The sequence below is a fragment of the Podarcis cretensis genome (assembly GCF_951804945.1).
Source record: "Podarcis cretensis genome assembly, chromosome: 3".
NCBI lineage: Eukaryota > Metazoa > Chordata > Lepidosauria > Squamata > Lacertidae > Podarcis > Podarcis cretensis.
The window spans coordinates 45,432,683-45,445,898 of NC_137172.1; the positions used below are offsets into that span (position 1 = coordinate 45,432,683).

At 41.1% G+C, this 13,216-nt stretch overlaps 1 protein-coding gene across 4 annotated transcripts in view; it reads left to right on the forward strand.

The window, feature by feature from the left end:
* PLD5 (phospholipase D family member 5) overlaps positions 1–13,216 on the forward strand; it is a 97,875-nt gene that overhangs the window by 36,548 nt on the left and 48,111 nt on the right. For 2 of the 4 annotated variants that reach the window (XM_079969519.1, XM_079969520.1), the window contains exon 2: positions 10,412–10,548. In XM_079969519.1, the coding sequence (XP_079825645.1) occupies positions 10,412–10,548 (137 nt within the window). Of the gene's footprint in view, positions 1–10,411; positions 10,556–13,216 lie in introns of those variants that run through there. The other 2 variants (XM_079969521.1, XM_079969522.1) reach the window with 2 other exon arrangements.

The following is a 13,216-nucleotide window of genomic DNA, read 5'->3' on the forward strand; positions in this document are numbered from 1 at the left end:
AGCTAAGCTAAAGTGAACTGTGACCTCAAGACTGCAAGCCTATAACACTTACCTGAGAGTAAGCCTCATTGAACTCAAGATATACAGTGGTACCTCGGGTTAAGAACTTAACCTGGGTTAAGGTCCGTTCTTAATCTGAAACTGTTCTTAACCTGAAGCACCACTTTAGCTAATGGGGCCTCCCGCTGCCACCGCACTGCTGGAGCATGATTTCTGTTCTCATTCTGAAGCAAAGTTCTTAACCCGAGGTAATATTTCTGGGTTAGCGGAGTCTGTAACCTGAAGTGTATGTAACCTGAGGTACCACTGTACAAATGTTCATACCCAACACACCAGAATCCTATACTTCTGAATAGACATGTATAGGATTGCAGCTTATGTCAAGTGATGGAAAGTGTAGGGCAATGGCAACATTCAAGACAGCATTTGTTGTGTGGTTTTTTTTGAAAGATTTATCATATCAAATACTATGGCACTAAATCAATATTTAGTTTCTGTCAAAATATAAAATAACTAGAGGCTGCATCCCCATTCTCTCTGCTCACCAACTCCCTGCCATTAACCGCATATTAACCCCTTAGAACTTCCCCTTCCTACCCCATGCAGCTACAGAGCTCATTTTTCACTTTCCCAACCCCATTTCTGAAGCCACTTATCTGTTCTGTTCTTGCAGCACAACTTTGCACTCCTGTTTTTCCTTTCATGACTATGTCCATTCTCCCCCACCTGTTTTTGTGCAACCTCCACCTTGCACACAAACCACCCCCATAGTAACTTCCTGCATCTTCCTCTGTTCAGCCGTTGCATCCTTTTTGCCTTCTGCCCAGTTATAAAGCCACTATCATTTCCTCTTCTTCAGATCTGTCTATGCTCCTGCTTTCATTTTCAAACCCAACCCCATGCATCCTACTCCCTCTTTTTTGTAACCCCCCTTTTGCATTCTCATGTTCACCTTCACTCACTTTTCCCCTCCACTCTTCCCCTTTTCTCAACTCTCCCTTGTACACAGATCACTGCCGTTTCCATGTCTCTTCCTCTCCCCTGTTGTGCAGCCCCCTTTGTACACACACACCATGTTGATATACATTGTTGTATCTTTGTAAGATGAATAGACTCTTTAAAGCAAGCTGGTCAGTAAGCTTCTTCCGTTAGAGAAGGTTAAGTTCAGTTGATGGATACTGTACATAGATGGGTGTTTGCTTGTTAATAAAGCATCTCTTCTACATTTATTCATTGGATCTGAAACTTCATGTGTTGAAGATAACACATAATACCAGGAATAAAATACATGATTGTGAGAGAGTACTATGGAATATTTGAAGCTTTCAAACGATAGAGGCTTTCCCAACTCACTCTTTTCGTATCTCAAACTAAATCAAGTGGCTACTATTGCTTATTCAAGGTGGCATCCAACAAGACGTGGTGTTTGCAATGAATGGCCAAATGAATATGGAGTATAGCAGGGGTCAGCAAACGTTTTCAGCAGGGGGCTGGTCCACTGTCCCTCAGACCTTGTGGGGGGACGGACTATATGGGGGGGGGGAGGATGAACGAATTCCTATGCCCCACAAATAACCCAGAGACACATTTTAAATAAAAGGACCCATTCTACTCATGTAAAAACACGCTGATTCCTGGACCGTCCGCAGGCCGGATTTAGAAGGCAATTGGGCTGGATCCGGCCCCTGGCCCTTAATTTGCCTACCCATGGAGTATACCGTAGGTTTCCTTGTGTTGCACTTTGTGGAACCTGATGGGAAAGATCTGCAATAATAAGCAGTATTGACTGAGTTTCCTTTGGATGTGTATACGTTCTTTCTGTGTTTAAGCAATATCTAAATTATTATTCTTAATTATTGGGACAGACTGAAATACCATGCATTAAAGGAAAACAATTAAAATATATGACCTGGGATTTATTCTTGGTAAAGTGTTTGTGTTAGGGGGAAAAGGAACATTCATCAGATTTTTTAGGTTTCACAAGTAACTTAAGAAATAGTCCAGTTGTCTTTCTTATTTGCTATTGCTACCAGACAGATAAAATATTCTGGCCTAAAACACTCCAGGAGCTTTTCTACACTGCTGTTCTGGAAAGATGTTTCTTTTATGTTTTGAAACTCTGTTCCTCAAAGTGGCATTTCTCCAAATACCAATTCTCCTGTAGCATTTGTTACTTCAGTCTCAAGTTACCTGAGATTCAGATTCATTTTTATTGCCTTTATAATGTTGTTATAGGAACCAAACTTGTACTGTAGTATTCTGCAGACTGAGAATATAGGGAGTTGCTATGGTAACCAACACATAGCCTGAGAGGGGATCCTCTTAACTCTTGTTCTTGGTGGGCAAGAAAAAACAACAACAGAGCTTAGGGAAGAACAAGATCGAAGGCAGATAAAAGCATTGAGTACAGTAATCTCAAGGCCACACACTCAGAATAGTTGTATAGAGGATGTTAATTCTAAAGGCTGAAAGGAAGGTTTCTCAATGTTGTGTGAGAGAGAAACAGAGCTAGTTTTATTTTACTTTTATATACCCTCGACCCAACCCTTCAATCAAATTCCCAGGGCAATTTATATGAAAAATACAACAAAACAATTAAAATGACAAATTCTATATTAAAAATATAAGAACTTACCATGTCATAATCCACAATATAATTCAGATACGGGGCTTATAGTCATTTTTAACTAGTTCATCTGACAACAAGCCACACATAACATACTTCAAGGTATTGTACTTTATTTAGTCATGGGGCAATATCAGTGGATGCTAGTCACGATGGCTATATGCAGCTTCCAGGTTCAGAACTGTAAGTCACAGAATCATAGAATTGTAGAGCTGGAAGGGGTTCCAAGGGTCATCTAGTCCAGCCCTCTGCAATGCAGGAATCTCAGCTAAAGCATCCATGACAGATGGCCACCCAACCTCTGTTTATGAGTTTGAATACTAGTTACTAGGTAACAACAGGAGAAGCCTATTGCCCTTCATATGCATTTGGTTTGTTACTGTAGGGTGCTGGATTGGATTTTTAGGCCCATGCAGCATGGCTCTTCTCATACACACACACACACACACACACACTGTTTTAACTACCAACCATAAACAATGGCCATATTGTTTCAGTAGTGTATTGGAAGGTAGTGCCTCCTTCATGCTGCAGTTAGTGAAGAGCTCAGTTGATAGTTGCCCGAGTGCTGATCTAATTTTAGTTTTATATCAGTCTCCTGCTTGAAGTGTTAGGAGATAAATTTATCTTAACTAAACTCTGGTAGCACTTCAAAAGCAGTTTAGTTCAGCACTAAATTCTACACCCTCAACCCTATAATTTATTATAGAAATAGCAATAGATAGAGGTGCACCTAGGGTCTAGCATGCTAACATGACAAAGATGTTTTCCTTGAAATGGCAGACACCTTTCATGCTGTGGAAATTTCCCTGATTTTTTTCCACAACCAGTGTAGCATGGGGGGGGGGGGGCTAGCTGCTGATCCGTGTTTCTTTTAGGTATATACTAGGGTGTGTATTGGGACGCGGGTGGGCACTGTGGGTAAAACCTCAGTGCCTAGGACTTGCCGATCGTATGGTCGACGGTTCGAATCCCCACGGTGGGGTGAGCTCCCATCGTTCGGCCCCAACTCCTGCCCACCTAGCAGTTCGAAAGCACCTCCGGGTTCAAGTAGATAAATAGGGACCACTTACCAGCGGGAAGGTAAACGGCATTCCGTGTGCTGCGCTGGACCGTACGGGCAGGGGTACCTTTACCTTTACCTTTAGGGTGTGTATTAGCTCTCTATATGAATGGAATAACAGGCAAACTGGGGGATTCGGGGGTCTCCCCCTCCCAAGTGAAAGTGCAATCTCAATAACTTCCCACTGAGTAAAATTTCCCTCCTCCTCCAAAACCTTGTGTAATTCTATTTCTGTCCTTTTCAGTGATATAGTTCCTTTACAGTACTGTATATTATCAGGGTTTTTTTCTAGACCACTAGGCTTTGCAAGAAGTGAAGCTATCCAAAAGGTTGCCTGGATTTTTGTTGTTGTTAAAGCACTGCAGCAGATGATTTTTTAAAAAAAGTTAAAGATGTAGTTCATGTTTGTTTGTTTTTTTTAAAAAATCCTATCTACATTGGTCAGATATAACAAAAAACAAAACTATGCCAGAGATCTTCAGAATTCCACAGGCAGCATTCTAAGACAGCTTCCTATTGCCAGGCTTGTTTTAAACCTGTAAAGGCCTATTGTAGGAGATAAACAACACCAGAAATGAAGTTTGGTGTAAAGTTGCAAAATTTTAAAAACTGTGCAAGCAAGAATAAACACCAGTCTTCCATGTCTTTTAAGTTAAGAAAGAGACAAATTCCACTCTCCCATAAGGGATCATGGAGGAAAGTGAATCCCGTTTACTCTCTCCACAAAAATAGCACCTGGGTCTATTTGTCTTCAGTTTTGGCAGACTTTGTAACACCCTGAAGGGGATCCTGTTGTGGATGGTGAGATGGAGGCACTCGCCTGACCTCTGGTTGTCTGTGTCACTGCTGCATGTCATGATGGAGAAGGTGGGGGGGGGAGAGGCAGCAGCAAGGTCATCATGGTGCAAAAGGAACGGTGGGTGTATCAGATTGGATCCACCAGTGAGTTTGTACCAAGCTCATCTCATACTCATACTTCTGCCCAAACATCACAGTGACCAATACTAACAGACACTGGCACACTTAGGGATCCACAGAGCGTTCGCAGTTTGCATAACAGACCTCAGCAACTCAGCATTTCAGCTAATATACTTTATTTACATATAAACACACACGGAGCACTGCAACATGACTCCTCTCTCTCTAGCAGCAGCCAGCAAAGAGAAAAGGAACCCACCAGGTATGCTCAGGAGTTTGCTAACACAGCTGTTGCAGATTTAGCTGTGGTTAGTGGCTCGACGCAGATGATTTCTGTGCTCAGCTTCCATTCTAGATAAGGCTAATATAGTATGGCTAATATAGTTTCATTGAGCTGAGTGATGTGCTTGTCTACTGAAGAGCAGATGCCAGAACAAGAAAATGTTGACACCGTTTTTAAGCAGCTGTTTGGTATATAGATTTCCACTAAAGAGCATACATTCAGGCTGTCACTGGGATGGTAGGATTGTATTTAGAAGCATTCATTTTCAATTTGTCAGCATGATGTCTGCATACTTAAACTATATAGAGATCCCTTATATTGCATCTGGACCAATTGTCCACCCAACAGGTTTCAACCCTGATCAGCAGCAAGGTCTTGAAACATCTAGGAGGTTAAGAGCAGTACTGGTTTTCCCTTAAACAGAGGTTACAAGGTTCAAATTGGGATCTTATATAATGTGCAAATACTACATTTTAGGCCCCCTAATATTGATCTGTGTCCTTGCTATGCAGAAATATTTTAAATAAATTACTCTAGCTACTTTATGATATCTTTTAAGAAGCCATTTAGAGCAAATGGTATTGGTCACTTTAGGAGAAGATACGTAGCTAAAAGGAACACTGGTCATGCTTGGTATGCCAGTTAATGTTCTTAAAATAAAGTGGAAATAGACGGGAGATTAAAGGTTAAAAGATTGCTAATGGATGCAATGTGGAATGAGACTAACTGCAATACTATTTATGGCAACTGCACAGACTGTCTTTTTGTAAGCTAATGGAATGTCTGCATTTTCTGTAGATCACCTTTATTTTTCAAAAAGAGTAATTTAATGACTTACTGTGATCCTTTTCAGGGGCATAAAAAATAACATTATATATCTCCCAACATACAGTCTAGCACACTGAAAATAATACAAAGGACTGCTGTCTCCTTTATGACCCTGCCTTCCCACTTAAGTCATCTTTGAAGGCTCGGCTTTGTCTTCTTCTCCTATCACTATTGAGAGTCTGGGTCAGAGCCTGTTAAATTCCTGTGTAACTTCTGGCGAATCTAGGGCCCTCCAGATGTTTTGGACTACAACTCGCATCACCCCAGTCAATAGTTACAGTTGATTGTAGTCTAACAATAAATGGAAGGCCACAAGTTCACTATCCCTTATTTATGAGCATGATTATAAGTTCGTTGTGCTGATTTCTGTTGCTGTCTCTTTTTTATATTGCTTTTCATATAATCATAGAATTGTAAAGTTGGAAGGGACCTTGAGAATCATCTTGTCCAATGCAGGAATCTCGACTAAAGCATCCATGACAGTTAGCCATCTAAAGGTAAAGGTAAAGGTACCCCTGCCCGTACAGGCCAGTCTTGACAGACTCTGGGGTTGTGCGCCCATCTCACTTAAGAGGCCAGGGGCCAGCGCTGTCCGGAGACACTTCCGGGTCACGTGGCCAGCGTGACATCGCTGCTCTGGCGAGCCAGAGCCGCACACAGAAACGCTGTTTACCTTCCCGCTGGTAAGCGGTCCCTATTTATCTACTTGCACCTGGAGGTGCTTTCGAACTGCTAGGTTGGCAGGCGCTGGGACCGAGCAGCGGGAGCGCACCCCGCCGCAGGGATTCAAACCGCCGACCTTTCGATCGGCAAGTCCTAGGCGCTGAGGCTTTAACCCACAGCGCCACCTGCGTCCCTGTTAGCCATCTAACTTCTGCTTAAAAACCTCCAAAGAAGGAGAGTCCACAACCTCCACTGTCAAACAGCTCTTACTGTCAGAAAGTTCTTCCTGATATTTAGTTGGGATCTCCTCTTGTAACTTTAATCCATTGGTTCGGGTCCTCCCTTCTGGAGCAGGAGAAAACAAGCTTGATGCTATCACAGCTCTTCTCAGTCTCCTCTTTTCCAGGATAAATATACCCAGCTCCTTCAACAGTTCATCATAAGGCTTGGTTTCCAGAACCTTTATCATCTTGGTCAGCCTCCTTTGCCCATGTTCCAGTTTGTCAACATCCTTCTTAAATTGTGGTGCCCAGAACTGGCCACAGTATTCCAGGTGTTGTCTGACCAAGGCAGAACAGAGTGGTACCATTACTTCCCTTGACTTGGACATTATACTTCTGTTGATGCAGTTGCATCACACTGTTGACTCATGTTAAGCCTGTAGTCTACTAGATCCCTAGATCTCTAGATCCTTTTTACATGTCCTACAGGTATTTCAGGTGTCCCCCATCTTATATTTGTGAATCTGGTTATTCTTGCCTAAGTGTAAACCTTACATTTGTCCCTGTTGAAATTCATTTTATTAGTTTGGGCCCAGTTCTCCCATCTGTTAAGGACGTCTTGAATCCTGATTCTGTCTTCAGCGGCATTGGCTACCCCTCCCAGTTTGGTGTCATCTGCAGATTTGATGAGCATCCCCTCAGTTCCTTTGTCCAGCCCAACTTTTACCAACTTCTCTGCAATAACCATCCATTGACTTTAATGCAAACAATGTGCAACTATTTCCAGATTTCCAGATGTCTCATTTGTTGCTTTGAAAAAGTGCAATTAGCATGTTTGATGCTGAAATGATTTTTTTTTAAATCAGAAGCAGATACTTTTTATAGTGCCCATCTGCCATACCAGTGAGTAATTTTTTCAAATGGAAGGTGTGCAATTAAAATAATTCTTGTAATCTCATCAGCAAGTATCCTTAGAAGGACATTTCTGCTTTGTGCTGATATGAAAAGATGGAATAAGATATTTATCAGGAGGATGCAGTAATGGTCAGTTGACCACAAGGGTTTATAAATAATAAATTGGACTTATCAATAGCAAAATAGTCTGTCTTAAAAATTTACGTATTTTTAATTTGTGGGTTTCTGTTAGTATTTTTCCAGCATGCAGCTTTAAGCAGCATCACACAAGTTTCCTTTCTTTCAGTGCTCGATTTCTCTCTCTTAACTCTTATGACTGTGATGTTTGAGGCTTGCCCATATGTTCTTAAGAAATTATAACATCTAGTTTATTTGTAAGCATAAAAAAGTATTTATAGTGTTTGAATTTTTTTTGTTCTTCTTCAGTTGTTTCTTTTTTCCATATTTTTGGTACTACACAAAATCTGCCAAAAAAGGGAGAAACTTTTAAAGCCCAGTAATTTCCATGAAAGATTATCCAGAGAAACAATGATATCCCTCAATCCTGAACCATGACCCCAGTATGTTCAAATATAAGCTGTCCTGTTAACTTAATACATGAGGAATCACTCACAGGGCTAGAATATAAATGCATCTTGGTGGGAACTAATTGGGAAAGAAGAGTTTGGATTTGATATCCCGCTTTATCACTCCCCTTCAGGAGTCTCAAAGCGGCTAACAATCTCCTTTCCCTTCCTCCCCCACAACAAACACTCTGTGAGGTGAGTGGGGCTGAGAGACTTCAGAGAAGTGTGACTGGCCCAAGGTCACCCAGCAGCTGCATGTGGAGGAGCGGGGAATCGAACCCAGTTCCCCAGATTATGAGTCCACCGCTCTTAACCACTACAAAGCTTGCATGAATCTACAACTGAACACATCCAACTTTAATTGCTTTTTTTGTTTATTTGTTTAGTAGTAGTAAAAGATGTTCAGTTTAGACTGTCATTACCTTTGTACAAATTTCCATATAATTCCTATTGGCTTTTGCCTTTCAGGATCATGGAATCAGTTTTATATTTTACTTAATAAAGGCTTACCTTTCACCTGTGCAGCCATAGGGAGGTCCCCAGCTATAGTCCAATGGTGTATGAACCTGTTATTTTGCTGAAGTTGAGCAGGTTTGGATCTAGGCAGTGCTTGAATAAGGAACTTTGTAGTTAATTATATAAGTTCCCACATTGTATGATGACCTCTGTTGGGAGAGAAGCAAAGGAAATGTGTCCCTGTTAATTTTCCTCGACCTCTCAGTGGCTTTTGATACCATCGGCCATTGTATCCTTCTGGAGCTGCTGTCTGAGTTAGGGGCTGGTGGCATTGTTTTGTGGTGGTTCTGGTCCTACTTAGACTTGGTTATAACTTGGGCAGGGGGCTTTATAGTGGGCAGTGTCCCACCTATATGAAGGAAGAGCTATCCACTCTGGGGATATATAGATGGGAAACGTCTGAACTTGACGGTTAGTTACTTTAATTGTCTTGCTATCAACACTCTATTGCAGCACCAGTACTAGTTTCTTTGTGTCAGGATAGTGCCATTTGAAGGAATAAGAAGTAGCTAAAGCGGATATCTGCAATAATTATTCCGGGCTAAGGAATTTTGATTTCTACATTATTTAATTCTCAGATTGTAGTAATTCAGTCAGGAAGTTGGCGGAGCATGTTTTTGTCTCTCTTTAACAAGAACATAACACTGACACCGTTTCAAGTGTAATACATAATACCTCTGTACAGTGGGTGAATTCATCTGTAAAAATAAAGTACAAAATTTCATTGATTTTTATGGCCTCTATTTGCCCCTAATATATTAAAATATTGTGCTTGAGCTTCTGTTGTTAATTCATGATAGTTCATTTTTAACAGGAAATACAGCAGTTCAATATATTTTTTGAATTGCATGAACTTGTTGCAGGATTATGCAAATAATCTTTAAATAGCCATGAGGTAGGCTGAAGATGAAGAAACACAAGTTAAAGATAAGACTTCAGAGGCTGAGTGATTGTGTGTGTGTGTGTGTGTGTGTGTGTGTCACTGTCAACAGTGATGTACCTGCCCTCAATTGTTCATATGGATATGCACTTGGATGCACATCTAGTTTATGTCTGCAGTTATGCCTGATCCATCTGGATTGAGTTGATAATTATCGGTAGGCCCTGTTTTTCCTTCTTTTTCTTTATGGAAAGAAGTATACACTTCTCATGGTACTTTATGTAAAATTGTCCTTGAACTCAGTTGGTGTATTTTTGAACAAGCAATGAAGTTTGTGTGTGACAACCACATTATCTAGTGTGATGCTCCCATAAGGTAAGAGAGGTTGGCATGAGAATGATTTTTTTGTCACCTCCCTGTGAGCATCCTATGCTCTATTATTTATTCTTCTTGCATACTTAAAATTATTTTTATAGACAGGATTTGTTATCATAGGGCTCATCTTTCAGTTTCAAGGTACTCTTTTGTGCGCTCACACCTTGGTGCCAGTGATTCAATTTTCACCTCAGATTTGGGATGATTGAAAAGTTTTATTTAAAAAAAAGCTTTGTTCCATATCATACTTTAGTGTATGCGATGCTTAATAAAAAATACTCCCAGTAATATATGCAGAAGATATTTTAATACAATTGTATTGAGACAAAAAGAGAAGGGAGGGGATGTAAATGTTTCTGTCAGGCTTATGACACTACTTTGTTGTGTTTTATTAGTTTTGTGAAACCTCCTTGATCAAACCAATTGCATTTTGAAAAAAATATATATTCAATAAAATGGTTATGCCTACATTTATGACATAAAGGCTTTTATAACTATTGTGATATTATTACTTCACTTTCCAGCATTTTTATTATTTCTATTTTAATCTCTTTCAGTCCCAGCAAAAATGCATTGTGATCTTTGCACTGGTTTGCTGCTTTGCAATTCTCGTTGCACTGATATTTTCAGCTGTGGATATTGTTGGTGAAGATGAGGATGGTCTTTCAGAAAAGAACTGTCGAAATAACTGTCGGTAAGAGGTAACAAACAAAACTTCTCTTTTGGGGTGGCAGCAATATTAATATGCGAGGGAAAATTAAAACGTTACAAGGTTATAAGTAGAGTATGAGCATTCTTTGACTGTTTTCACAGGGGGAAAGGCGAAGTGAATAGATAGTACTGTATTGTGCTGTGCTGGCAAAATGTTTGCAACAATTAGAATGCCATGCTTACTGCCAAAATGTCTCTCACCTGACAGCCCAATCCACAAGCCATTTAACTCTTTTTTATGTTGATGGAGAGCATTTTCATACACCACCTTAAGTGTCAGCTGGTGCATATTGTCTACAGTCTGACCAGATTAAGGTTACCAGATTTTTTTTCAATGAATCTGGGGACACTTTTCAACTTCCTACTAAATCGATGAATTTTGTCAGGGGACTGATTTGTAAATCCGGGGACTGTCCCTGGGAAAAGGGGGTGTCTGGTAATCTTAGACCAGATTTCACATTCATATTACAGAAATATATGTTCCACCTAATTATTAAATACACATTCACATAAATAACTCCAGAAAAAAATACCAAAGGTTATTTAAGCCTTGTATGTGAAAATTCCTTTAGTATCTGTCTTCAAAGACAAGTGGCCAAGTGGGGTGGATTCAGAACACACATATATTAGCAGGGGCTGTACCACAGTGGTACTCCTTGTTGCTGAAAGCTCCATATTGCTCATGGGGATGCACACATGTGTGAGCACATGAGTGAGGCCACACAATGGTGCCTAGTGCATGGTGGCCTACTTCTTTGCCTACATTGCATCTTCAAGGAGCTGTTGATTGAAGCTTTTTTTGTATTGTATATGTTGGCATTTACTGAAGGCGAGGGAGTTTTAGACCCTTTGGAAACCCACTGAAACATTCTCAGTGGCATCTAAATTAGCAGAGGTTGTGCAAGCCCTGGATGGTCACCTAGACACAGCAGTGGGCTTGGATCCTGGCAAGATGGAGGTACTGTGAGTGGGCTGGTCCTGAGTCCAGATATTCGGTCAGTTGTCTGCTTTGAAGGAAGGTTGTACTCCCCCTGAAGGAGCAGGTTCATTGTCTAGATGTGATTCTGGATTCATCTTTGTCACTAGAGGCCCAGGTGGCCTTGGCAGTTAGGAGTGCCTTTGCCACTTTAGTTGCATGACAGCTATGGCTTACTCTGGTTCAGAACAGCCTGACTGCTGTTGTCCATGCTCTTGTAACCTTCAGATTGGATTACTTCAATGCACTCTATGTGGGGCTGCCTTGAGTTTGATCCAGAAACTGCAGCTGGTGCAAAATGCAGCAACTTGACTGCTCTCTGAGGGCTCATCCATATTTCTGCTTGTCCTGTGCCTAGAAAGCACAGATCTGAGCATCTTTGCATTTGCCCTGCCACTTTCCCCTAGAAAACCCGCTCTTTAGTGCTGTATCAGAACAAATGGCAATCCGTGGAACTCCCAATTGCTGTTGTTCCAATTCAGCACTAAACTGTGGGCTTTTCCAGGGGAAAACCTAAGGGCACATGGAAGTGTAGTGGATCCCTGAGCAGCATATTACCAAGCACATTGCTCTGCTGTTGAAAGAATTACTTTCTTTCAGCGAAGCCAGTCACAGTGACCTGAGGAATTAATACAATCTATATAGCTGTTGCTCCCAGTATAGATGGAGCAGTCCATTCCTTTTGTTGGTTTGTCGTTTAGTCGTGTCCGACTCTTCGTGACCCCATGGACCAGAGCACTCCAGGCATTTCTGTCTTCCACTGCCCCCCTCAGTTTGGTCAAACTCATGCTGGTAGCTTTGAGAACACTATCGAACCATCTCGTCCTCTGTCGTCCCCTTCTCCTTGTGCCCTCCATCTTTCCCAACATCAGGGTCTTCTCCAGGGAGTCTTCTCTTCTCATGAGGTGGCCAAAGTACTGGAGCCTCAGCTTCACAATCTGTCCTTCCAGTGAGCACTCAGGACTGATTTCCTTCAGAATGGATAGGTTTGATCTTCTTGCAGTCCATGGGACTCTCAAGAGTCTCCTCCAGCACCATAATTCAAAAGCATCAATTCTTCTGTGATCAGCCTTCTTTATGGTCCAGCTCTCACTTCCATACATCACTACTGGGAAAACCATAGCTTTTACTATACGGACCTTTGTTGTCCATTCCTAGTCCATGTCAATTTCACATGTGGTTTGTTCAATAAGTCCATTCTGTCCTACTTTCTTATAAATCTGTGATTTTTTTAAAAAAAAATCTGATTGCAGATTTGTATTTATCTACATGTTTTACCACATAAAGAACTAGTACTGTTGGAAACTCCTGATTATTTACTAAGAGGAAAAGGAACACCCAGTGTGTCTTATCACTGCCATGCTTCTTCTTCCTAATCTAACAACTGATTGGGTCCAGAGATCTCTACACAGTCGCAAATCTGTATGCATTTAGCAGGCTCAGAAACTGCATCCTCTATAGCTTTCTGTGCCACTGATGGTGTGCTGGGTGTAGGGTTTATTTTTTCTCCACTCACGTGGCTTTTGCATGTTCCTGCTTCCAGAATGTTCTTCTACAGACTGTTTCCAGATCAAGGTGACAGCGTTAAAAATATAAAACCAAGTGAGTTGCTTTTCTCCTTTCTGCCATTGTTCATGCAAGGTAAAATGTTTTAATGTGTTCTGCAGCACAAGTT